General features: G+C 43.6%; 1 protein-coding gene across 1 annotated transcript in view; it reads left to right on the top strand.

Annotated features, from left to right (window-relative positions):
• The first annotated feature begins 21,969 nt into the window (after positions 1–21,969).
• Positions 21,970–24,734, top strand: part of LOC142100772 (TSC22 domain family protein 3-like) — a 59,921-nt gene continuing 57,156 nt past the window's right edge. Inside the window, exon 1 of the mRNA XM_075184575.1 lies at positions 21,970–22,581. Within this exon, the coding sequence (XP_075040676.1) occupies positions 22,268–22,581 (314 nt within the window). The 5' untranslated portion in view covers positions 21,970–22,267. The remainder of the gene's footprint in view (positions 22,582–24,734) is intronic.

Here is a 24,734-nt window from a genome sequence, read left to right as displayed (position 1 = left end):
TCCAAGTTCGCTCTTCTGGGCCGTAACCCTTCCAATGGACTAAGAACTGGACCTGCCCATGAACTTTCCTCGAGTCCAGAATTTTTTCAACGATAAACTCACGATCTCCATTCACAAGAAGAGGCCGAGGCCTATTTGAAGAAGGCCGATTGTACGTGCTAGGAGAGACAGCTTTTTTTAGAAGAGAGCAATGGAATGTGCATGGTGTTTTTAAAGAGGGTGGTAGTTTAAGCCTGAACGCCACTGGGTTTATCCTTTTCTCAATTGAAAATGGTCCACTGTATCGGGGCCCTAGTTTCCTGCAGGGCTGCCTCAATTTGATGTTCCGTGTGGACAACCAGACTTGATCTCCCACTTTCAATGTACACGGACCACGGTGACGATCAGAGAAGGTTTTGGATCTGAGGGTGGCTTGACATAGAGTGGAATGTACCCTCTTCCAGACGGACTTCAACCGGGATATAATAGTAGGTGTCCCAGAATCACCAACGGTAACAGAAGAAGAAAAAGAGTTAGCTTTCGGGTGAAACCCAAGATTGCAGAAGAACGGGGAGGTATGTGTTGCAGAATGGCAAGAATTGTTGTAAGAAAACTCTGCCCAGGGTAAGAGAGAGGACCAGTTATCATGGAACTTGGAAACATAAATGCGCAGGAACTGTTCCAGGGATTGATTGGTTCTTTCCATCTGACCATTTGACTGAGGGTGGTAAGCTGAGGACAAACTGATCTTGATTCCGAGGGAATTGCAGAAAAGCCTCCAAAACTCTGCAATGAACTGAGACCCTCGGTCCGAGACGATGTCTTCTGGGAGGCCTTGGAGACAGAAGATAGGAGTGATGAACAAGGTGGCCAAACTTCTGGCATCTGGCAACTTGGGTAAGGGAACAAAGTGTGCCAACTTGCTGAATCGATCATCGACTACCCAAATGGTGTTATGACCTGAGGACAATGGAAGGTCGACTATAAAGTCCATAGAAATATGGGTCCAAGGCCTGCTTGGAGTTGGCAAGGGTAGCAGTTGACCAGGAGAACAGATTCTGGAGGATTTGTTTCTGGCGCATTCTGGGCAGGCGCGGACATAGCTTTCCACATCGGCAAACAAAGTGGGCCACCAAAGCCAGCGGGAAAGTAATTCTATGGTCCTATGGATTCCAGGATGATCTGCTGAGCGATTATCGTGGCATTCAATAAGGACAGACTTCCTCTAATGAACCGGAACAAACAATTTATTAGCAGGAGTCTGAGCTGGAGCAATCTTCTGGAAGTGGCGGAGTGTGGCCCTAAGATCTTGGGTTAGACCGATATGAATAGCGGTCGAAGGAACAATAGGTTGTGGGTCCAGAGGCTGAGGATGGAACGCCATAAAGCTCGGGACAGAGAGTCAGCCATGGTATTCTTTGATCCTGGACGGTAAGTGATGAGAAAGTTGAACCGGGTGAAAAACAAAGCCCAGTGGGCCTGCCGAGGATTTAGAGTTTTGGCGGTCTGAATATACTAAAGGTTCTTGTGGTCAGTGAAGATCGTTATAACATGGGTTGCTCCTTCTAACCAATGCCGCCACTCTTCGAGGGTCCACTTGATGGCCAACAATTCACGATTCCCGACATCATAATTAATTTCAGCAGGTGAGAATTTTCTGGACAGGTATGCACACGGATGCAATTTTTTGCTTTGTGGATCTCTTTGAGAAAGAATGGTGCCCCTTCCTACATCTGAGGCGTCCACTTCCACAAAAAACGGGAGCCCAGGGTCTGGGTGCCTGAGAATGGGCGCAGATGTGAAGGCGGCTTTAAGGGCAGTAAAGCTCGCCAAGGCTTCTGAAGACCAATTAGCCATGTCTGCACCCTTCCGGGTGAGGGCAGTGATAGGAGCCACCAAGGAAGAGAATGAGCGTATGAACCTCCGATAATAATTGGAGAAGCCAAGGAATCTTTGAATTGCCTTGAGGTTTGTAGGAAGGACCCAGTCCTGAATTGCTTGAACTTTACTGGGGTCCATGGAGAAACCAGATGAACAAATAATATAACCTAAGAAGGCCAACCTGGAGACCTCAAACTCGCATTTCTCCAATTTCGCGTAGAGGTGGTGTTGGCGTAACTTCTCCAGAACTTCCCGAACCTGTTGGCGGTGCTGAGACAAAGACTGAGAGTAAATTAAAATATCGTCCAAGTACACCACCACAGTCTTACCCAGGATTTCACGTAAGACATCATTGATGAGATCTTGGAAGACTGCCGGGGCGTTGCACAATCTGAATGGCATCACGAGATATTCATAATGCCCAGAGAGGGTATTAAAGGCCGTCTTCCACTTGTCTCCCTGTCTGATGCGGATGAGATTATAAGCACCCCGCAGGTCGATCTTAGAGAATATGGTGGCTGCCTGCGATGGTCAAAAAAAACAGAAATTAAGGGCAGCGGGTGTTTTTGACTGTGATTTTGTTCAGGCCACAGTAGTCGATGCAGGGTCTCAGACTGCCATCTTTTTTAGCCACGAAAAAACATCCAGCACCTACTGGGGATTTGGAGTGATGGATAAATCCTTTCTTTAGATTCTCCTCCACGTACTGTTCCATAGCTTGAGTTTCTGGGGCAGACAAAGAATACAGATGCCCTTTGGGCAATTTTGAACCTGGCACAAGATCGATAGCGCAGTCATAGTCCCGATGAGGCGGGAGAGAGTCAGCCTTCTGTTTACAGAACACGTCACTGAAGCCCTGGTAAGGTGCAGGTAACAATTCTGGACTAGGCTGCAGAGTTCTGAGAGGCAGGGTCAAACAAGAAGTAGAGCACTCTGGACGCCAACGGATGATCTCCCCTCTTTTACAATCAATAAGGGGATTAAGACATTGTAGCCACAGATACCCCAGAATCAAAGGAGCGGAGGGACAGGTGATCAGGAAGAATGTGAGCTCTTCAGTATGGAGAGCGCCTACGGATAAGCGAACCAATGGAGTCTTAGCGAGTATTCGGCCCCCAACCAGGGGATTACCATCCAAACCGCAGGTGGTAATGCTCGAATCCAGTTTGACTTCAGGAATTCCAAGAGATTGAGCCAAGAGAATGTCCAAAAATTTACCTGCTGCACCGCTATCGAGAAAGGCCGACAACTCAGTGGAACGATGTCTGAAGGCTAGGCGTGCAGGGACTAACAGAGAATTTTCTGAAGAGATTACTTGGAGACCTAAGCGCACCTCTTCACCAGCGCGTTTCCCGACTTGCTAGGACAGGAACGAACTAGGTGGCCCGATTGGCCGCAATACAAACAGAGACCTAGAGAGCGTCGTCTGGAATGTTCCTCTGGAGGCAGACGGTAAGCACCCAACTGTATGGGTTCAGGGGAATCCAGAACAGTAGGACCAGACTTGGGTGGTGAGCAAGGAGATATAGATGATTCCCATTCAGTTTTCCTCTCCCTGATTTGACGATCAATCTTAATGACAAGCTGCATCAAGTCTTCAAGTAAGGGAGGTACAGGATACTGAACTAGGTAGTCCTTAATTTGCTCAGTGAGGCCCAAGCGGAACTGACTCCGCAGCGCCGGATCATTCCAGGCACTATCAGTTGCCCATCGCCGAAATTCTGCACAATACTACTCAGCAGAATGCCTCAATGCCCGGAGATGGGATTTAGCTGAGGCCACTCTGTCTGGGTCGTCATATAGCAGATCCAAGGCCTGTAAGAAGGCATCCACAGTTTGTAAGGATGGACTCGTTGATGGAAGGGAGAAGGCCCAGAACTGGTGATCACCCTGGAGTAGAGATATTACAATCCCAACCCTTTGGTGTTCAGAGTTGGATGAGCGTGGTCTCAGGCGAAAGTATAACCAGCAACTCTCCTTAAAGTTGCGGAAGGCGGACCTGCTTCCCGAGAATCGATCAGGCAAATTCAACTTCGGCTCCAGAGAGACGCCAGAGGAGTCTTGCTGAGGCTGCAGGTTTCTGGAGGCCGCTTCTTGAGCTGACAAGCGATGAGATAGGCCCTGTACAACTTGGGAAATAGCCTGGATCTGATTAGCCAGGACCAGGCCTGGAAAAAGGTTCGGGTCGCTGTTGTCCATTGCAAAATTACCTCCAATCTTCACTGGCCGGTTATAATGTTATGGCCACCAGTGCGGCATAAACTCATAGAACAGGTAGAAGAGTTCTTCACCTTTGGCAGCCGCCTTTCTCGTAGAGACTGGTTATGCTCACAGGTACTCAGATGCCCCCAGGTCTTATGCTCAGAGTAGTATGAGTTTATGTTAACAGGGCAGCACACAGGTACAGAAGGTAGCACACGGAGTAGCGGCAGGCCAGAGATCAGCGGACTGGACAGAGCCCCAGAGAGAATGTCAGGTACAGGCAGAAGGGTCAAGGTCACAGGCACAGGTTCAGGATCCAGGGACAGGCGATAGGTCAGGGTCACTAGCAGAGGTTCAGAATCCGGGTACAGGCAATAGATCAGGGTCAGAAGCACAGGTTCAGAATCCAGGAACAGGCAAAGGTCATACACGGGTAATCAATCACAGGTTTCAACACCAAAGACAGGAACAGGAGCAGGCAGCAGTACTGGAACAGAACGCTATAACCGGCAGTGAGGCTCAGTTCTCAATGCCTTAAATAGTACTAAGAGTCAATCAGGACAGAGGAGGACAGGACTGACAATCAGCCTCAGGAGGCAGCTAATTAATTACTAGCTAGAACTAGCACAGGTAATAACATAACCAGGAAGCATGTATAAAAATATAAATGAACCAGTTTAAATCATATGAGAGCTCCCCCTGGAGTTGGAGGATGTCCCTACACCCGCCTATATCTATGCCACAAGGATAATCCCAAAGAATAATAACAGAGCATAGAAACTAGAGCATGTGCCCGGCTGCTAGATCACGCCAGGATGCGGCGTACCGCCGCGGCTCGTAACACATACATCTCTAATTATAACCCATCCTAGATCTAGTCGTTAAGCATAAGGAGCATTGTATGGACCGTTGATCTGGCTTCTGACCTTGTGGACTCCTAAGATATCTCTCCCTATGAGTAGAATTATCTGGGCTTGAGGGTTCAGTTCTGGTAACAGGTGTGCTATACGTTTCAAGTGTGCATGATGGATAGCTGCGTCGGGTGGGCAGCACAGTGGCCTAGTGGTTAGCACTTGTGCTTTGCAGCACTGGGGTCATGAGTTCAATTCCCGACCATGGCCTTATCTGTGTGGAGTTTGTATGTACTCCTCTCCCTGTGTTTGCGTGGGTTTCCTCTGGGTGCTCCGGTTTTCTCCCACACTCCAAAAACATACTGGTAGGTTAATTGGCTGCTATCACAAATTGACCCTAGTCTCTACCTGTCTGTCTGTATGTATATGTCTATGTGTGTGAGTGTGTGTCTATATTAGGGAATTTAGACTGTAAGCTCCAATGGGGCAGGGACTGAAGTGAATGAGTTCTCTGTACAGCTCTGCGGAATTAGTGGCGCTATATAAAAAAATAAATGATGATGATGATGATGATGGTGTAGGAATTTCAGACCTGATATCTGGGATCTGGTTGCACTCAGTGATAGTTTGTAAGGGAAACAAGTCTTTCCAACCATGGACTCAACTTAATAGCCAGTAGCTCTCCTCCCTGTTGTCTCAAAACTCCCTACAGAAGTATTTAAGGCGCTAAAAGGTTGTAGACCGCACTGGGAGAACCCTTTCAGAGATATTTTAGATTAAAGATAGGTATAACCTATTATATAAACCTCTGAGTTTTGGTGCACCCTCACATATTATAACATTTCGAACCAGAACAAAGAGCAAAAGAGAGTATGTATAGAGGGGCACTCTAGGGGTTACATTGGTAATATGAGCAATCAGAACGAAAGAAAATCGTTTATTAAAAGGAGCATAACTTTATTGATATACATTAAAAATACTAAGTATCCCATATAATATCGAGGATTAATGATAATACACAAAATTAGCGAAAATATTAAAAGATATAAGTGACTGATAGTGACCAAAATGAAAATACTATTAAGAAGCAGTATTAACTGCTAAACTGTGTAGCTGTCTAACATCTCTAGTATGGGTGAAATACCCTTAGTATTTTAGTCAACATAACTGTTATCTAAACCTATCAATGGCATAATGAAAAATGCCTAGGGGGAAGTTAAGTGTTAATACAATTATAACCTTATTAGAAATATGTGTCAATAAAAGCACACTGTAATATAAATTTATACTCTAAATGGAGTTGAATAAGCTATTCATATAACACAATTGAATATAGTGTGATGTGTTACATGGAGACTCTATTTGAGGGATTATAAAATCCTAAATAACACCTATACAATAGTGGGTGATTAATATACCATAGGTGTGGTTACCCAATAGTTAAGGATTCAGAAAACCCACTGTGAATTTCTATGCTTTGTAGGATCGAGACTGATTGTTATTATAGCAGCTAGATTCCCTGTGAAGGACCCTGTTATACAGCCTCTGTGGGTAGTACTGCTATATATAGTTAAAGACTGCCTATCTAGCACGGGATTCCCTGTAAAAGACCCTATAATGTAGCCTCTATAAGTAGTTCTGCTTGATGTGATCAGAACTGTTGGTATAACGCGGGATTCCCTGTGGAGGATTCAATTATGCAGCCTTTATGACCCGCATATTATATGCATAGACAATCTAACCTTAATGAGGAATAAGTAGTAGCGTTATTGCCCCCTAACTGAGAACAGTGCATAGTTATAAAAAGCACTGAGGTAGAGATACTGTAACAGATTGACAGGACAGCACAACACAGAAACGCCTAACGCGCGTTTCGCTAATTGGCTTTATCAAAGGCCGTTGATAAAGCCAATTAGCGAAACGCGCGTTAGGCGTTTCTGTGTTGTGGTGTCCTGTCAATCTGTTACAGTATCTCTACCTCAGTGCTTTTTATAACTAAGCACTATTATCAGTTAGGGGGCAATAACGCTACTACTTATTCCTCATTAAGGTTAGATTGTCTATGCATATAATATGCGGGTCATAAAGGCTGCATAATTGAATCCTCCACAGGGAATCCCGCGTTATACCAACAGTTCTGATCACATCAAGCAGAACTACTCATAGAGGCTACATTATATGGTCTTTTACAGGGAATCCCGTGCTAGATAGGCAGTCTTTAACTATATATAGCAGTACTACCCACAGAGGCTGTATAACAGGGTCCTTCACAGGGAATCTAGCTGCTATAATAACAATCAGTCTCGATCCTACAAAGCATAGAAATTCACAGTGGGTTTTCTGAATCCTTAACTATTGGGTAACCACACCTATGGTATATTAATCACCCACTATTGTATAGGTGTTATTTAGGATTTTATAATCCCTCAAATAGAGTCTCCATGTAACACATCACACTATATTCAATTGTGTTATATGAATAGCTTATTCAACTCCATTTAGAGTATAAATTTATATTACAGTGTGCTATTATTGACACATATTTCTAATAAGGTTATAATTGTATTAACACTTAACTTCCCCCTAGGCATTTTTCATTATGCCATTGATAGGTTTAGATAACAGTTATGTTGACTAAAATACTAAGGGTATTTCACCCATACTAGAGATGTTAGACAGCTACACAGTTTAGCAGTTAATACTGCTTCTTAATAGTATTTTCATTTTGGTCACTTACATCTTTTAATATTTTCGCTAATTTTGTGTATTATCATTAATCCCGGATATTATATGGGATACTTAGTATTTTTAATGTATATCAATAAAGTTATGCTCCTTTTAATAAACGATTTTCTTTCGTTCTGATTGCTCATATTACCAATGTAACCCCTAGAGTGCCCCTCTATACATACTCTCTTTTGCTCTCTGTTCTGGTTAGAAGTCTTTAAGGAGTAAGGAGTGTTGGGGCCTTTAATACTAAAGATTTCAAAGAAGGTTGATCTGGCTAGATACTTGTTACTTTGATCGTCTAGGATTGCATAGAGTTTGACAGCTTTGTCTGGCTGGCCCTTTGGGTAGACTCTTACTAAATAGATTTTGGAACAAGATCTGACGCTTATGGCTTCTTTGCAGACTTCAGTACATTGTGAAGTAATCTCTGGTGTGACTATAATAGTGTTTCTTCCCTCTACACTGTGCTCCCCGCCAAGCTCGGTGTCACTGTGACTGTGTAATAAAGTCCATGGGGGAGGCCCAGGGTGTAGAGCTGTGTTGTGATCTGTGTTGTTGCACTCTGTGCAGTTGACACTGACCTTACAATCCTTGGTGAAGTGGGATGTTGAAGAGCAGCACTTGTAGCAGATGTCATTTTTTCGAAGGAAGGCTTTACGGTTCTCCAGGGACTTCTCTCTGAAGGTTCTGCATTTCTGGAGAGGATGTGGTCTCCGATGTAGAGGACACTGTTTGCTAGGATCCTTGTCTTTAGTCTCTTGACTGATATATCTGGAAGACCTGTGGAAGGAATATGGAGGATACACATTAATCTTGTGAACTGCAACTGACGTTTTGCGTGGGCTAGGTAGCATTGGGGTAGCACCTGATAGGGTAAAGGCAAAACTAGGATCGTTCCTGACCTTAGCTAGCTGGTGTGCAAAGTCCATGAAGACAGAGAAATAGGGAAATGGCACATTGTTCGCTGTTTGTATTTGGAGCCATGGGTGCCCCACTGTTCCTGCAGATTGTAAGGCAGCTTTTGGGGTTAATGCCTCTAGCTGTGTCAAGGTAGGCAAGACCCGGTAAGTCTCCTTCAGACTTGGCTACTTGAAGCTCCATTAATAAGTCACTCAGTCTCTGGTAGCCCTTGTTAGGTAATCTAGTGAAATCATCAATTATTTTGAATAGTGCAGCTTCTATTGCTTCTGGTGAGCCATAACATTCATCAAGTCTAACCCAGATCATTTTAAGGCCAGACTCTGGGTAGTTTATATTAATTGCTCTGATCCTTTTAGCATGTTCAACAGACTCATTTCCAAGCCATTTAATCAAGAGGTCTATCTCCTCGCTATATGAAAGGTCTAAGCCTCTGATTGCATTTAGGAAGGAGGATGGCCAAGCTCTGAAGCTCTCAGGTCGATCATTAAACTTTAAAAGTCCTTGTGTTACTAGCTCTCATCGTGCAAGAAACTTGGCAAAGTCTAGTGTGTCCTGGTTGGCTCTAGGATGTGCTGTTGGTGTATGAACATAGTGAGCAAGTGGTGTGTGGTCATACCTGCTAGGATTGTCTGTTTCCAGCCGGCTTGTGTCATACCACTTTTGTGTGCAGGAGGCGCTGCCTTTGTTGTAGTTAACAGACTGAACTCTTGGCGTGGGGGAGGGATGTCCCTCGTCGTTTCACCTTGTGTAGAATTCTCTTGCTTGCAAATTTGCGGTTTGTTGTTCAGATGTGGTTGCACTGCACTGCATGTTAGACTATTTTACTGATAAGGTCTGTTTGCATACCTTGTGCTTCTGGAGGGTTGCTACTCCTTTTGGAGACTTGATGGACATATTCTGATGTGCGTTGCAGTGGATCTTGGGATCCGAGCTCTGAGTCAAGTACATTGATGGTGCCTTTTATATCAGTGCGATCTGCAGTCTCCAAGAAGTCTGCTTCAGCAATGGCAGCTGCAGAAACTGCTTTATTGCTGAATCAAGATGGCTACACTGACAATTTGTAGGTTTCTGTGAAGTCAAATGGCGGTACTCCTATTGCTGAGTGGACACTGTGTTGCAGACTGTGTAGAAACTGCTGAGTTGTCATATGCAGATAACTGAGTTGGCAGTGTAGCAGGTTTGTTAATCAGAATATATGTGTTCCACTTGCTGACAGCAAATGTTTTACTGTTCTGTCTTCACTATAATCTTCTCTTTAGCCTGAATATAATCAGACAGACAGCATAACCACTCCTACTTCAATGTTGTTTATTCAAGTAGTTAAGAATGTTATAATTCAAGTGGTAAAACTGTAATACAGAAATGAGGAAATGCATTTACAACATGAACAAATGTATTGTAATGCAAACATGAAAACACATGGCAAAAGTGCATAACTAAGGAGCAATCTTACCATTGATGCTGTGCTAAGGGGAGAGATATACTGCACTTCTTGCTTCTTAGCATGTAATATCTAAAATGGAGACCTGTAGCTACCCATGGTGCATTGGAAACTAAACTGCAGAGACTCAGAGTTCAATTTAAGTTAATACCAGGCTGACCACTAGATGGAGTTTACACAGAATACACGCATATGTAAATACATAACTGCTGAAGGCATAACAAAAGGAGTAACTTTGCACCTGGGCAAAACCATGTAGCATTGGAGGGGGAGGTAAATTTAAAATGTGGGGACAAATTTATAGTTGGGATAGGGCATGTCCATTATGCACCTGTTTGTCCACCTTCATCATGCTTCTGGTCTGCCCCTATTTCATACACTGCGCCCTCCATTATTTTTCTATTTGCCTCCTTCATCATGCACCTTCTGGTCTCCCCACTGCCTCTGTATCAGATACTGTGCCTGTGCCCTCCATTATTCTTTTATTTGCCCCCTTCACTTACCTTTCTATTACATATTTCTCTTCTTATTTTTTCTCTTCTGTTTTCTTACTTCCACGCTTGCTTGTCCGTCACGTCGTGGCTCCTCTGTGCTGCGCTCCTCACTGCAAATTTCGGGCCCCCGGGCAGTTGCCCATCGTGCCCAATGGGAAAGACAGCCCTGCACATGGGAAGTGCACCACGTGACAGGAGCAGTCCCATGTGTGCGTGGGGCGATGCAGAGAGAGGAGTCTCCAGCACTGGAATTACAAGGTAAGTGTGAGGGAAAGGGGTGTTGCTATAATGTGTGAAGTAAAGGTGGTGGGCTGCTATAATTTGTGAAGGAAAAGAGGGGGGCTGCTATAATGTGTGAGAGAAAAGAAGGGGGCTGCTTTAATGTGTGAAGGAAAGGAGTAGGGCCTGCTATAAAGTGTGAGGGAAAGGGGGGCTGCTATAATATGTGAGGGACAGTTTCTGCACATGGGAAGTGCACCACGTGACAAGTGCAGTCCCATGTGTGCACAGTGCGATGCAGAGAGAGCAGTCTCCAGCTCTGCAGTTACAAGGCAAGTGTGAGGAGAAGGAGGGACTGCTATAATGTGTGAGGGAAAGGAGGGGTGCTGCTATAGTGCGTGAAGGACAGGAGGGAGGAGGTTGCTATAATGTTTGAGGGAAAAGAGGGGGCCTGTTATAATGTGTAAGGGAAAGCAGGGGGGGCTGTTATAATGTGTGAAGAAAAGGAGGGGTGCCTTCTATAGTGTGTGAAGGACAGGAAGGGGGCTACTAATGTTGTTATAATGTGTAATGAAAGGGGGGTTCATAATGTAAAGTGTGATATGAGGGAAGGGAGGGAGCTGTCTTAATAGTACATAGGTGGGAGGTAGGCAGGCAATTAATTTAATGGTGGATTTTTGGTGGGGGCTAATACTTAATGGATGATATTTCATGTGTGGAGTGAAGGGGGAACAATTTAATTTAATGGTGGGCTATTTAATTTAATAGTGGGGCCTATTAAACTAAGATGGGGTGACGGGACCTTTAATTTAATGCTGGTTTGGTTTGGGGCTATTAATTGAATGTGGGCCAGAGTTTGGGGAGGAGGGCTCTTTAATAAATCTGAATATTAATTATTTAATGCTGGGGATGCTTATGGGAAGTGGTTATATTAAACTAAATGCTATTAATTTTTTGCTGGGGTTGGTTGGAAGGAAATATCAATTTATTAAATGTGTATACTATTAATTCAATGTCAGGGCTGGTTGGAAGGAAATAGATCTATATATCAAATGGGAGTGCTATTAATTTACTGTTGGGGCTGGAGGGCGGCCTAATTATTAAATGTGGGTGCTATTGATTTAATGCCGGGGCTGGTTGGCATTATCTAAATTTCATGTACCCATTATTTTTTACAAATAGATCCTCCAGCATTCCAAGATCCAGACAAGCTGCAATTGAGCTAAAGACACCAGCAGCCACAGGTAGTGAAAGGCCTGGATTGCTTTAGAGATAACCTCCTGTGTCTTGAATCATCACATCTAGGGTTTCCTAAATGTTACTACAACTAAATTCCAGTAGTTCTAAATTATCCTTACTTTTGTGTTGGCCCCACCTACAATTGTTTTAGCCACGTAAACATGAGGCCTCTTCAATAATTTTTTCCGGGCCCACGCCCTGTGTTGCTAGACAGGAGGTAGATGCTAAAATTAAACTCAAGCATTTTTTTTTGTAAAAAGTTTACATTGTACAAGGTATGCAGCAACTAATTACTTAACTATCTATGTGCACAGATCCAGAGGGTGGGGATAAGAACTGAGGGCTGAAAAAAGCACAAGGGGATTTAATATCTCAGGTTGTGTTCATCAACCTCTCTAAGGGTTAAAAGTTAACAGGATGGAATACACCCATCTGATGTCACTAGGGAACGGTTAAGGAGATGTCAATAAAAGTGAGGGGTATCCAGGACATTGAGATAAGTAACTTGTACCTCCTCCTGTCTGTCCCTGGTGTATAATTGCTTTCTCTTGTGCCTTGACTATTGCTGTTCCCCTATATCTTGTTTTTTCTTTTATCTGCATTTCTTTCCTCCCTGTATTTTCTCCTTATTATATTGGTCCCGTATTTTACTTTGTGTGTTTTTTTTTATTCTAGCCCCCTTCCTCCAGCTTCATTTCTGCCCCCTTCCTGGATGCCCCACCTCGAACATCAGGGTTTGCTGCCCTTCCCTTTTTGTTTTTGGTCCTAGTTCCCCTCAGTTGGCGATGGAGAGCCCTAGTGGCACCTCCACTGCGTCTGGGGTTGGAAAGGCCCCTTTCCACAGTTCAGGCTGGGAGGCATAGCCCCATTATGAGGCAGTGGGAATGGCTCCCCCCACCCATTCTTGGGGCTCTGAGCCCCTGCCCCTGAATTTGGAATTTGCTGGGAGGAGTTGTGCATCCCCACAGCCCCAGTATGAGGTGGCGAGAGTGGCACTTCCCACAAGTAAGGCCGGGGGAGTAGTGTGGTCCCCCAGCCCCAGGATCCTGCATTCTTATTGGTGCAGGGCCCTTAGGGGGCCATGGGAAGGCCCAGGTATTACAGCAGGTTGAGGGGCAGGTCTCTCCCCCACCCTCCTCTGGCATTAGATACTGCAACCCTGTGACTCTGGCCTGGAAGGGAGGTGGGCCCCCTGTTAATTGGGTCCATGGGGCCAATGTTGGTTTCGAGGTTGCATAAGTGGCCTGTGGGCTTGTGTGCAGCCCATTCTGTGGAATGGAGCTCAATGGCTCCAATGGTGGCTCAGACTCACCGGGTCCATCATCCTGGTCTTCTCAGGGCTCTGCTCCGGCCTTGGGGCCTGTACAGTACTGTAGTGGGGTCGGTACTGGACTTTGGGGAACCAGGTGTCCCTTTGGCGCCATGACGGGTCCATCCAGTACAGGTATGGAGCAGTTCCTCCACAGAGGGAGCAGCTGTCTCAGGTGCATCCCTGTTCCCTCTGATCACCTTCCCCTTCTATCTCAGTTCCTGGCTCTAGGGATTCCTATGAGTCTGCATGGGATTCTGCTGCTGAGGCCTGGGATGGGGTATAGTGGCCTTAGTTGGTGGTCATTTGTTGTATAATTCGTGGGGTATCGTTTATCTCTCAGCAAGTATGCCTCCGAATCCTGGTTCCTCGGTTGTTCCATGCAGAGGAGTGAGCAGAACATAGTACCTGATGTGACTCTGTTTTTTTCTAATTGCTCTAGCTCTAGCTGTGATTGGATGTACGTGCTCAAGTACATGCATGTGGGGCATGACATGTACACGTCTTCTAGGCCTCCGTATGTGGCTGGCCTACAACGAGGAGTTCCGGGCAAAATACGATACTTACTCGAGCCTTATGCTTGGGTTTAAGGATGTGGAGATCTGGCTGAAGGTCTCTCAAGATGGTTGAGGGGTGTTCCCCGGTTGATGCTGGAGGCAGGCCTCAATGGTGAACAGGCCTGGCATGTTTCTCATTTAATAATTCCCATTACCTTTGAGGGGTGGTGTGTAAGTTCTCACACGCTAGCGGGGGTGGGAATGGGAACCAGTCCGCTGCCATCGCATCGGATCACCGAGTCCCTGGTTAATGTGGTCAACATGTGTCACTGGCTTGCCCACCATCTGCGCAAGTCAGAGGCTGAGTTTTTGCGAGAGGGGTTTTTTAATGGATTCTGGTTGCAGATTGTGGGGTCCGTACGGACCTCTGCTGTTTGGAATTTAAAATCAGCAGTTATGTTTCCTGAGGTTCTGGTGGTCAAGGTGCACAAGGAGGTTGCAAGGAGGTGGGTGTGGTACCCAAGAAGGTGGCCAGAAAGTTCTGATTAATTCAGCACCTGGCATTCTGATCAAGTGGGTCCATGAATGACGCAATACCCAAGCATTTTTGTACCGTGCCCTATCAGTCCTTTGAAGACACGTTGGTTATGGTTCAGGGGTTTTGGGGATGGGGCTTTGTTGGCAAAGTTCAATATTGAGTCAGTTTTCCACCTACTTTCCTTCACTTATGTCTCCCGCTCCTCCTTTGTTTCCCACTTACTCTTGTATTGTTCTCTGCTTTTGTGCTGGCGATGTTGGTGTTGTGATGGCATGTTCTGTCCTTTCCACATTTCAGCCCTGTTTTGATTCTGTACTGACTACCCAATTAGTAATTTTCCCTTTTCATTTACGTTGGGTTTCGCTTGTCTGGAGTCCCGACTCCTCCCCCTTTTATTCATGCTGCTTTATGTCTGCTTAACTTGTGTTGGCTTCTTTCATGCATCACAGCGCATCGGACACTGCTGCAGATATTGGTTTTGGGCCACACTAGGCTGCGTTGCATGAGGCAGCTAAGGACACCTCTCCTTTTTGGGGTTGGTTTGGTCGGAGTGGTTTCTTGTGGCCTGGATTTAGGGGGCACTGTACATCCATGGACATGATTTTGCGGATTAAATCCAACCTGGCCTGGGTCCATGCTTCTTGGCCTGCCCTATTGCTATGCTGGTCCGATATATTGTGCAGGAGGGTCTGGCAGTTCTTTCCCGAGGGGTGGGTAGTGGCTGAAGTTAGAAAGAAAGTCAAGTGTGTGGTGGCCCGGTTCATACACTCTTTAGGTGGGACAGAGTTCACCTGATGGATGAGGGTATGGTTTTGTTTATAGGAGACATTTCTGGGAGTTTGGTGAGTGTAGGTGTAGGTATAATGGTTGGCCATAGGTCTTGAGGATACAGGCATGGCCGGAAAAATGCAGTGCAGTCACAGCCAATGATTTTTGGGTGCACATTAATGTGGTGAGCATTTTTAACCTGTTGCTTTCGACGAGTCGGCTATAGTTTCGGTGCAAGTACTGACCCTTGTGGATCAACTTGTGGTTGCACTCCTTTCAGTCCAGAGGAGTTGTGGGTTCTGTATTACCCAGGATAATTGAAACCCTGGTAAAGTGAAGTTAGATATGCGCACCCGGGTGAAGTTGTTACCCACGTTGTTGATATCCAGAAGGGAAGTTGACCCGCGTTTCGATATTCGATTTTGGCCTTGTCGCACTGCCGGCTCTTTTCTCCACCACCATACAGTTTGAAAATGTATTTTTGCTGCAATGCAAGCCTGGTATCAATTATTTTAGGTATTTGTTAAGAGGGTAAAGAGAGTTTATGTGAGGGAAAGAATATCAACCGTTAAGCTTTTTATAAGGGAATAAAATGGTATAGAGTGCTTGTAAAAACAGTGTATAGCCTTCTTTTGTAGATTTGGGACAACATGCATTCTGCGTGACATTAATAATAAGGATCTAATGACATGGCAGCTAGCAAATGATCACTATTTTCAGTGATTTATCATTGCAAAAATAAAGTGCTGGATTGACGCTCCCATACCTTGATAATGTTCTCCTCCTACATTTATTTTCATCATCAGATTTCCATGGCAAATTGAACATGTCCACATTAGAGTAGATACCGTTCATAACAAATGCTAAGTAAACAGCGATCAAATGAAATGGATCCTAGGCTCTGGAACCAGTGGGACTCTGTGCCACCATCACCTTCCAGTGATGTTTATAAAAAGGCAGTTCAGGCTTCGCGAAAGAATGAGCTACGCTTAGGTGCAGGGGCGGATTGGGAACTTAAAGTGGCCCTGCAAAAAAGATTCTTGAAGTGGCCTCATATGGGCGGGTCCAAATCAACTGTGGGTGGGGCCAACACAAAAGTAGGCGGGATTTAAAACTACTAGAATTTGGTTGTAGTAACATTTAGGAAAACCTATATGTGATGACTTAAGACACAGTGGGTCATTTCTAAAGCAAAGCAGGGGAAAAGCTGCCAGTCCTGTGCTATAAAAATACATTAAATCTTTTACATTATCTGAGACTGATTTATGCCTCTGTGCTCAAACTTCTTTAGTTGCCTACTAACACATTCTTCCAAAATTCCCTTCATAGAAACATATCTGACTTTGTTTAATAAGTTTAACTATTACGAAACATGTTGGCAGAATCCTATTAGATCTGTCTGCCAGAGCAGCATATGAGCACCGCACCGCACTGTTGCATCTTTCCCTGACATCATGAGCTGTAACTACCAGCCAAATCTCTCTCTTTAATATTTAAAAATGTGTACTGTGTTTTTCAAAAAATGCATCAAAAATAATCCTTATAATAAATGGCTATCAAGTGCGATCACCAGAAAAGTAAAATGCTTCAAGCATGTGCAAGAAAACACTTCTTTGGTAACAATTATGTATGAGCCCTAAATGTGCCCTGTGATTGGTGGTGTTTTGATTTAATAACAGTGCAGGGAGGGTTGGCAGACAATGGCATAAGTGAAGGGGAGAGCTATTCCAAGGGTTTGCTGGTGATATAGTAAGTTTAAAGGAGGCAGGATTAATTATATTGTCAGTACAATGGGGGCTGGCCATATGTTCAGCAAAGTGATCTGAGAATGGGACCAATGCAAGGTAGAAGGAGGCAATGGAATCAAGGCGAGAACCACTAAAGTATCGCTAGAGCTGGAATAAGGCTCTGGGGGGCTCGGGGCACTTAAGACAGGGGGGGTTATTATATATGACAAATAAACAGGCAAAACTGTGTGCACTACTGTTAGGTACACGCAGCTCTGCCTTCACAGTACAGTGTGAAGCGGAGCATACCTCCCAACTGTCCTTTCAGTAGGACCAAATCCTAAGCGAGATGGTCACCGAAATTCTGGACTGTCCCACCAGATTCAGGACAGTTGGCAGACTGTGCTCCTCTCTCCTACCTGTTCTTGTCACTGTCACCACCTGTGGCTGTTGGATCATTTGCTGCTTGTCTGCATTCTGGAATGTTGGCGGCCCTACATGGAAAAAAAAAATGGGTACACGAAATTTAGAAAACTCCAACCATCCCTGGCATTTAATCAATAGCACCCACATTTAATAATTAGACCTGTTTCCCTCCCTCCAAACAGCCCCAGCAATAAATTAATAGCATTTACATTTAATATAACCATTTTCCAAAAACATCACGGCATTACATAATTAATATTCATATTTAAATAATAAATAGCTCTCCTTCCCAAACTCAGCCCTACATTCAATTAATAGCCCCAAACCATCCCAGCATTAAATTAAAGGTCCCTTCACTCCATATTAATTTAATAGGCCCAGTATTAAATGAAATTATCCCACCAATAAATTAAATTGCCCCACCATCACCCCACAAATATTAGCACCCATTAAATAATTAGACCCAACATAAACTCCGCCATAAAATTAATACCCTATCTCCCACCCATGAACTATTAAGACAGCCCCCTCCCTTCCCTCTTATCACACAATATATTAAGACCCTCCCATTCCAACCTTTAGCAGCCCCCACTTCTATCCTAAACACCCTTTAGTAGCCCCCACTCCTATCCTACATACCCTGTAGCAGCCCTCACTCCTATCCTACATACCCTTTAGCAGCCCCCACTCCTATCCTAAACACCCTTTAGTAGCCCCCCTCCTATCCTACACACCCTTTAGTAGCCCCCCCCTATCCTACACACCCTTTAGTAGCCCCCCCTCCTATCCTACATACCCTGTATCAGCCCTCACTCCTATCCTACATACCCTTTAGCAGCCCCCACTCCTATCCTAAACACCCTTTAGTAGCCCCCCTCCTCTCCTACATACTCTTTAGTAGCCCACACACACACACACACACACTTTAGCAGTGATACACACACACACTTTAGCAGTGATACACACACACACTTTAGCAGAGACACACACTTTAGCAGAGACACAAACTTTAGCAGAGACACACACTTTAGCAGAGACACACACTTTAGCAGAGACACACACACTTTAGCAGAGACACACACTTTAGCAGAGAGAGAGAGACACATAAACACTTTATAGCAGAGACACACACACTTTAGCAGTAACACACACACTTTAGCAGAGAGACACATTTTAGCAGAGAGAGAGACACATACACACTTTAGCAGTGACACACACTTTAGCAGAGAGAGAGAGACACATACACACACACACTTTATAGCAGAGACATACACTTTAGCAGACATACACTTACCTTGTTCCTTCTGCAGACTCGCCTCACTGCACACATGGGACGGCAGCTGTCATGTGACACGTCCCATGTGACCTGTGTAGGAGACTGCAGCCACAGAGGGGGGGAGAGACCATTCTCCGCGGCCACATTATGGTAGGTGGCTGGTCCCGGAGGAGGGCCAGCTACCTAATACCACACTGCTTTTCCTCCTCCCCTGCCATTCGGGGGGGGCGCGCTACAGATAATTTTTTTTTTATTTTTTTTTTAAATAAACTCCTAAAAAGACACTAGTCAGCCTCCTGAGGTCGTCGGCCTCCCGGGGTTTTTCCCGGTAGGTTACATTGCCAATCCGCCCCTGCTTAGGTGCTTGGGACGTAGTTAATCAATTTTTTTTTTTAATTAACATTTGGAAGAAAAGCACATTCTGACAGAAATTGGAATTTTAAAGTTTTGCTAATACCTCACTATATACTGTGCAACTCATTGACCTATTGTTGGTGTTGTTTCCCTGTACTTTTCTGCTCCAGTTGTGGCAGTATAGAAGCACCAGCATTCATTAACATAAGTTCTTGTTTTTTTGAAAAGCAAAAAGCGTCTCTTTATTAATAAGCAGTAGGGCCCTTAAGTCTGCTTATAATAACTATCTGTGGGAGTTGTAGCCACAGTTTAAAACCGTTGTCTGTGTATTACTTGTATTTGTTGCAGTACAGGTCTCAGCAGACCTGGGTGATAAGGCATGCTGGCTCTTGTGGTTCACCAAATACCAGCATACCCTGGCAGCCATGGTTACGCTTGTGCCTGCAGTACTACAAGCACCAGCATGCCAAACATTTAATGGCAACCGAGGCATGCTTGCTGGGACCTGTAGTGCACCACAGAAAAAATGGTTAATGAATTCTATTTTTACCAAATTAACACAATCCCACTGCCCAGGGGTGTGGGAACAGGCCTAGTGCTTTTCAGCACAGAGCTGGTTAAACCCTAGGGAACCAGTCCTATGCTGACCAGCCTAGAGATGTTTCACTTCTACCATAATGCCAAATATGCTGTGGATTTTCCTGCTCCCTGGCATAGCCTAGTAGTTTTGTCCCCCCGATATTGTCAGTACCATCCTAGGCATTAGGTTATGGTTTTTTTTTTCAGCGATAGTCATCATTACGATGACTACCAATCCGACAAGAGTTATAGCAACACTAATATGCCGATTGCTGCAACTACGACTTTTAGAAAATGCAGACTTACCTAAAAAGTGATACAGAATATTTCCGACACCAGTGCTATAAACTGTGACAGCAGAAAATGCCGTCAGTGTGATTGTCGTCACTTAAAATGGCGATGAGTTAGCAGCTGTTTAAGGTACAAACCTTATTTAAATAATAATAATCTTACGAAAATGTATGCATTTTGTGTACTATTACAAATCACACATGTTTTAAGATATGTGCGTCTCATAATACATAGTAAACAATGGGACGCAATTTATGTTTACGCAGCTTACATTGTAAGCATAGATTGCAGTGAACGCTACATAAGGCCCTTAGGTGTCTATTTATTATGCTGCAATGAGCTAAAAATCTGGAGAGCACTGCTGTTTCGCCAGGGCTCATCAATGAGCCCTGGCATGGTAACTGCAAGTGACAGTACATTTTTGTATCACTGCAGTATGGAGCAATACTAAATTATACTCACTGTTGCCCATTACCTACCATTGATAAATAGACCTCCAAGGGGTCTATTTATGACCCTTCGTTTTTTTCAGTTGAAACTTTTTAATCCTTATCTCCTTGATAAGGATTGAAAAGTAACGGCTATGTATTAAAAGAAATCTCAGGGACAGCAGTGCCGATAACCTGCTGTCCCTGAGAAGTGACTCACCAGGGTATCGCAGTCTTATCTCCTTCCTGAGAGCTGCGGTGATCTTCTCTTGTGTGTGTTTTGTTTACTGCCCATGCGCAGACTGTAAATTACCGGCATGTGCAGAGTCATCTCCCACTGCTATTCTGTGAGAGGACAGCATTACTGGAGCAGCAGTAAATAAATGCACTTTTAAAATAATGTGGATAATGCGTGTTTTATTAATAATTATTGTATTGTACTTGAATGTTATATAAATGTAATATAAAATTAATAAAGGTCTGGAACAATAACAAAAAAATAACTAAATGAATGCTTTAATTACTTAAAATATCTATACTTGCAGTTAACAGCAGAGGTAATGTCTCTCTCTAATCTGTCTCTCGGCAGCAGTAATAAGAACTGTGAACTCCTGTGACCTCTGACATGTGACTGTGAGGATCACATGTGATCCCTCCACCTATCCACACAGACTCCGTCCAGCTCTGCTGAGCTGACAGGTAAGAAAACTTTCACTTATGAAAATGTACGCCAGCTTCAGATGGCGTACATTTTCATGAATAAAATGAGAAAGATTTCAATTGACACACTTTGATACATAGCGGCAGTGGTAGATCGCCCCGATCGCCCCCCCTAGCAGGGGCTTGCTGCCGGCGGCTGCTCTGAATGTGTTTTAAACACAATCAGAGCAGCGGGACAGCACATTATCACTGCAGAACGGACCTGCACATACTGTGCAGCCGCCGGCAGCCTTAAAAGTTAAAGAGGGGGCAGGGCTTAAATCCCCCCCCCCCCCTACGTCGTCCGGGGTAGAAAAAAATTCTAGATCCGCCCCTGCATAGCGGTACTGAGCGCTCCCCATACATTGTTATGGGGAGCACTCAGATAAACGCTAATAGGTGCAAAGCAGCAGATATCTCCGATATCTGCTGCGATGCTAGCTTAATACATAATGATTTTACCGGTAAAGCCCCGAAAACGTTGTTTTCGGGACTTTACAAGGGGGGAATAGTTTGATAAATAGGCCCCCAAATGTTTAATAATCTTTCCTGCTATCTTGGGTTTTGAAGGAACAAAAAAAGAGTGTGCTATTACACTGAGAAGATACATTTATGTTTAGATTGCCTGGTAGCATATTATATTACAGAATTAGCTTATATTAACTATGGATAATACTGTAATTCAAAGTTTACAACTAATAGGGGTTATATGGCTAAACATATAACGTATCACTTCTTGGTTTTCCTGTCAGACAGAAATGCTGCCTAGTCCGCAACATAAAAATGGCTATCTACGTGTTCCTGGGAGGGAACTCCTTTTAAATAAAAAATCTTCAAGCTCTTTGCAACACATGTATCTACTATCGTAAAACACACATGAGAGCCTGTCCCGTCCTGCACTCAGTTGTGTCCTCTTATGTAAAGTCTTTTCACAGTAGCACTGCCTCAGCTGTGTCCTCTTATGTAAAGTCTTTTCACAGTAGCACTGCCTCAGCTGTGTCCTCTTATGTAAAGTCTTTTCACAGTAGCACTGCCTCTGGGGGAGTTAGAGGACTACATTTCAGTCTTTCAATACTGGGATGTGCCTATTAGAGAGAAAGAATCTCTTCCCGGTTTCTACACAGAGAGGTGTGTGTATATGTGCACATTAGACTGAGCAGATAAGCAAGTGCTGGGTTTTTTCTCTGCTCTGCTGAGCAGCACAGCTCCACAGCCAAACCTAGATAAGGAATGCAAAATTGGTAAATTTTGAGGTGTTTAGTCAGACCTTCAGACAAATGCGATTATTTATGTAGTAGCAAACAGCAAGTGAAAACTTTTTTTTTTTGCTGTGTTTCACCACAGTCTTTCAGAGTTGACTATCACCTGCCCTTGGGTTAGCATCTAGTGTCTTAGGGTTTATAGAGAGTTCCAGAGGCATGTCAGACGAAGAAGATTGCCGTTCACCCATTGGCCTGGATTGCTGCAGCTGCTGCCTGGACCTAGCTAATAAGAGTGATATGGATGAAGGCAGCGGGCAGAATAATAACCTGGGCAGCCCAACCGTAAGCAATTTCCGTCAGTTACGGAAGAAGCTGGTCTTTGAGAACCTCAACACTGATAAACTCAACACCATCATGAGGCAGGACTCTCTAGAACCTGTGGTGAGGGATCCCTGCTACCTTCTGAATGAGGGCATCTGCAACAGCAACATCGACCAGACCTTGCTGTCTATCCTCTTGTTCTTCCACAGGTAGGTCAAGTCTAGGTGTAATGAAGCAAAGTAAGGAAGCTGTTTCAAGCGGTTGGTTTTGGGTGCAGCAGAACAAATGAAATTATAATTTTTTTGCTACAAAATATTATCCTAGTTGTTTGTAGCTTGTTGGTAGATCTAATAATGACTAAAGTGACAATGTGTCTTTATCTAGAGTACACTACACTATTACAAATGTTAATGTTACTTTGTGTAAGTGATAAGTGAAATAATGTTTCATTTGTCACCTCAGATCCACTCCTGTCTACTGTGCTGACATAATGGAATTTCTTAATTTTATCCTTTATTTTTAGATTTTCTCAGCCTATTAAATTAGCTTGGTCAAAAGACACACATAACCTCTTTATTAGTTTTCAAGGACACTTTTTTGCTGAGCAGTTGTGTTTATGCATGTCACATGAAGTGTGCTGTGTCTAGACGTAACTTTTCTCCTCAACATGACATACTCAATGCAGATATTCATAATGCAATCCTGTTGCCCTTAAACACTTGCCTTAGATTAATATAAACTGATCCAACTTACAAAATTACAATGCATATATTCATTTTTATATATCAAGACTTGCATGCATAATAAGAGATATGAAAGTATACTTTAGGCTATGTACACACCGGAGGTTTTCCAGCCAATCATCGGGCAAATCACCCGATAAATGACCGCTCGGTCACATATCGCGTTAGTGTGTATACTTACATGATGAACGACAGTCGTTCCAAAGTGCCGTTCACCGTTTCATTTGGTTGGTTGTACTGTTTAATAATCTCACTTCAATCTCCGTCCGATCATGTAGTGTGTATGCACTCACGATCACAATCTCCATGCGGTTTACAGAGTCATGGTCTTTTCAGTCGATGCCTGCAATGAATATATCCTGGTGACTAAATATAGAGTGCTGTAGATGGAATAATTCTTTAGTTCGTTCTGAGACTGAATATTTCATTTCAGAGTCACAGAAGCTAACAAAATTTGTTATGACATGTTGATAGCTATAACAAGGCAGTTAATCAATGTAACAGAAATGAATGAATGAATTAATGAATGCATATTTTGCTGTCAATCTCTAAACGACTATAGGATCGGATAAAGAGCACAGATCTGAAGGTAAATCATGTGTAGTGTGCATGCATGTAACATTTTGCTGCAAAGGAATTTTTTTCTAGTTTGCGGCAAAAAGTTGTATGTAGCTGTCATTCCTGTCCTTTATAAATTCAAAGAAACAGGGAGACTTGGCAAGCAGAGATCTGGCTAATTAAGGTGTGAGACTAGTGACTTATGTATAAATAATAATAGATATGGCTGTATTTTGAAAGATCTTGACTGATATTCTAATTTATGACTTTAAAGGGTCTATTCATAAAAAATGGCAATATGGATGGTATTTCATCACCTCTTATTGCAGTAATAGAAAACCTCCTATTGTCATGATTTACAAGTTAAATATCGACAGTGATACTCAGCTGCCAGTTAAACTGTCTCAGAGTAGTAAGAGTAGACCAGGACCAGTTGCCCTGGTTTAGGCTTTCTGATCCACTTAGCAAAAAAAAAAAATATATATAATACTTTTAAAAATACTTTTTTAATATTGTTCACAGTATAATATTTATTTGAATTATAAATTTCTTCCTGAGATGGCCATACTAGAAGGATCGCCGGACAAATCTAGGATAACTTATAGTGGGCAGGGGTTTCCTCCGGTGATAGCAGATCTATCGTCGGTGTGAACCGCTCTATAGATCATGAGAAACCCAATCACATAAAAAACACCAGTTTTTTACTTTTCTCCCTTTGATAATTTGAATCATAAAATAGAAAGGTCCATAACTAATAGGCAAGGTATGAATACAGAATGTCCAAGGCTTTCGACCCTTGGCACAATTATTGTATTATTAAATAACTAAATAATGATTCTACACTTCGGCACCTTGTCTTGGATGGTATGTGAAATATGGTCAATAAGCAGCCACTGTCCTTGCATCAGAGTTCAACTCATGGCTGTTCATTGTGAACAATGTAAGCAGTCAGTTCACAGACAAATACAACCCTACTAGAATTATTATATAATATAATATAATTTCTATTTAGATTAATAATATAAACAACATATCTTACAGCCCCATAATAATGTATGCAA

The sequence above is a fragment of the Mixophyes fleayi genome, chromosome 9, assembly GCF_038048845.1.
Source record: "Mixophyes fleayi isolate aMixFle1 chromosome 9, aMixFle1.hap1, whole genome shotgun sequence".
Classification (NCBI taxonomy): Eukaryota; Metazoa; Chordata; class Amphibia; order Anura; family Limnodynastidae; genus Mixophyes; species Mixophyes fleayi.
This window is presented reverse-complemented; position numbering and strand designations above follow the sequence as displayed.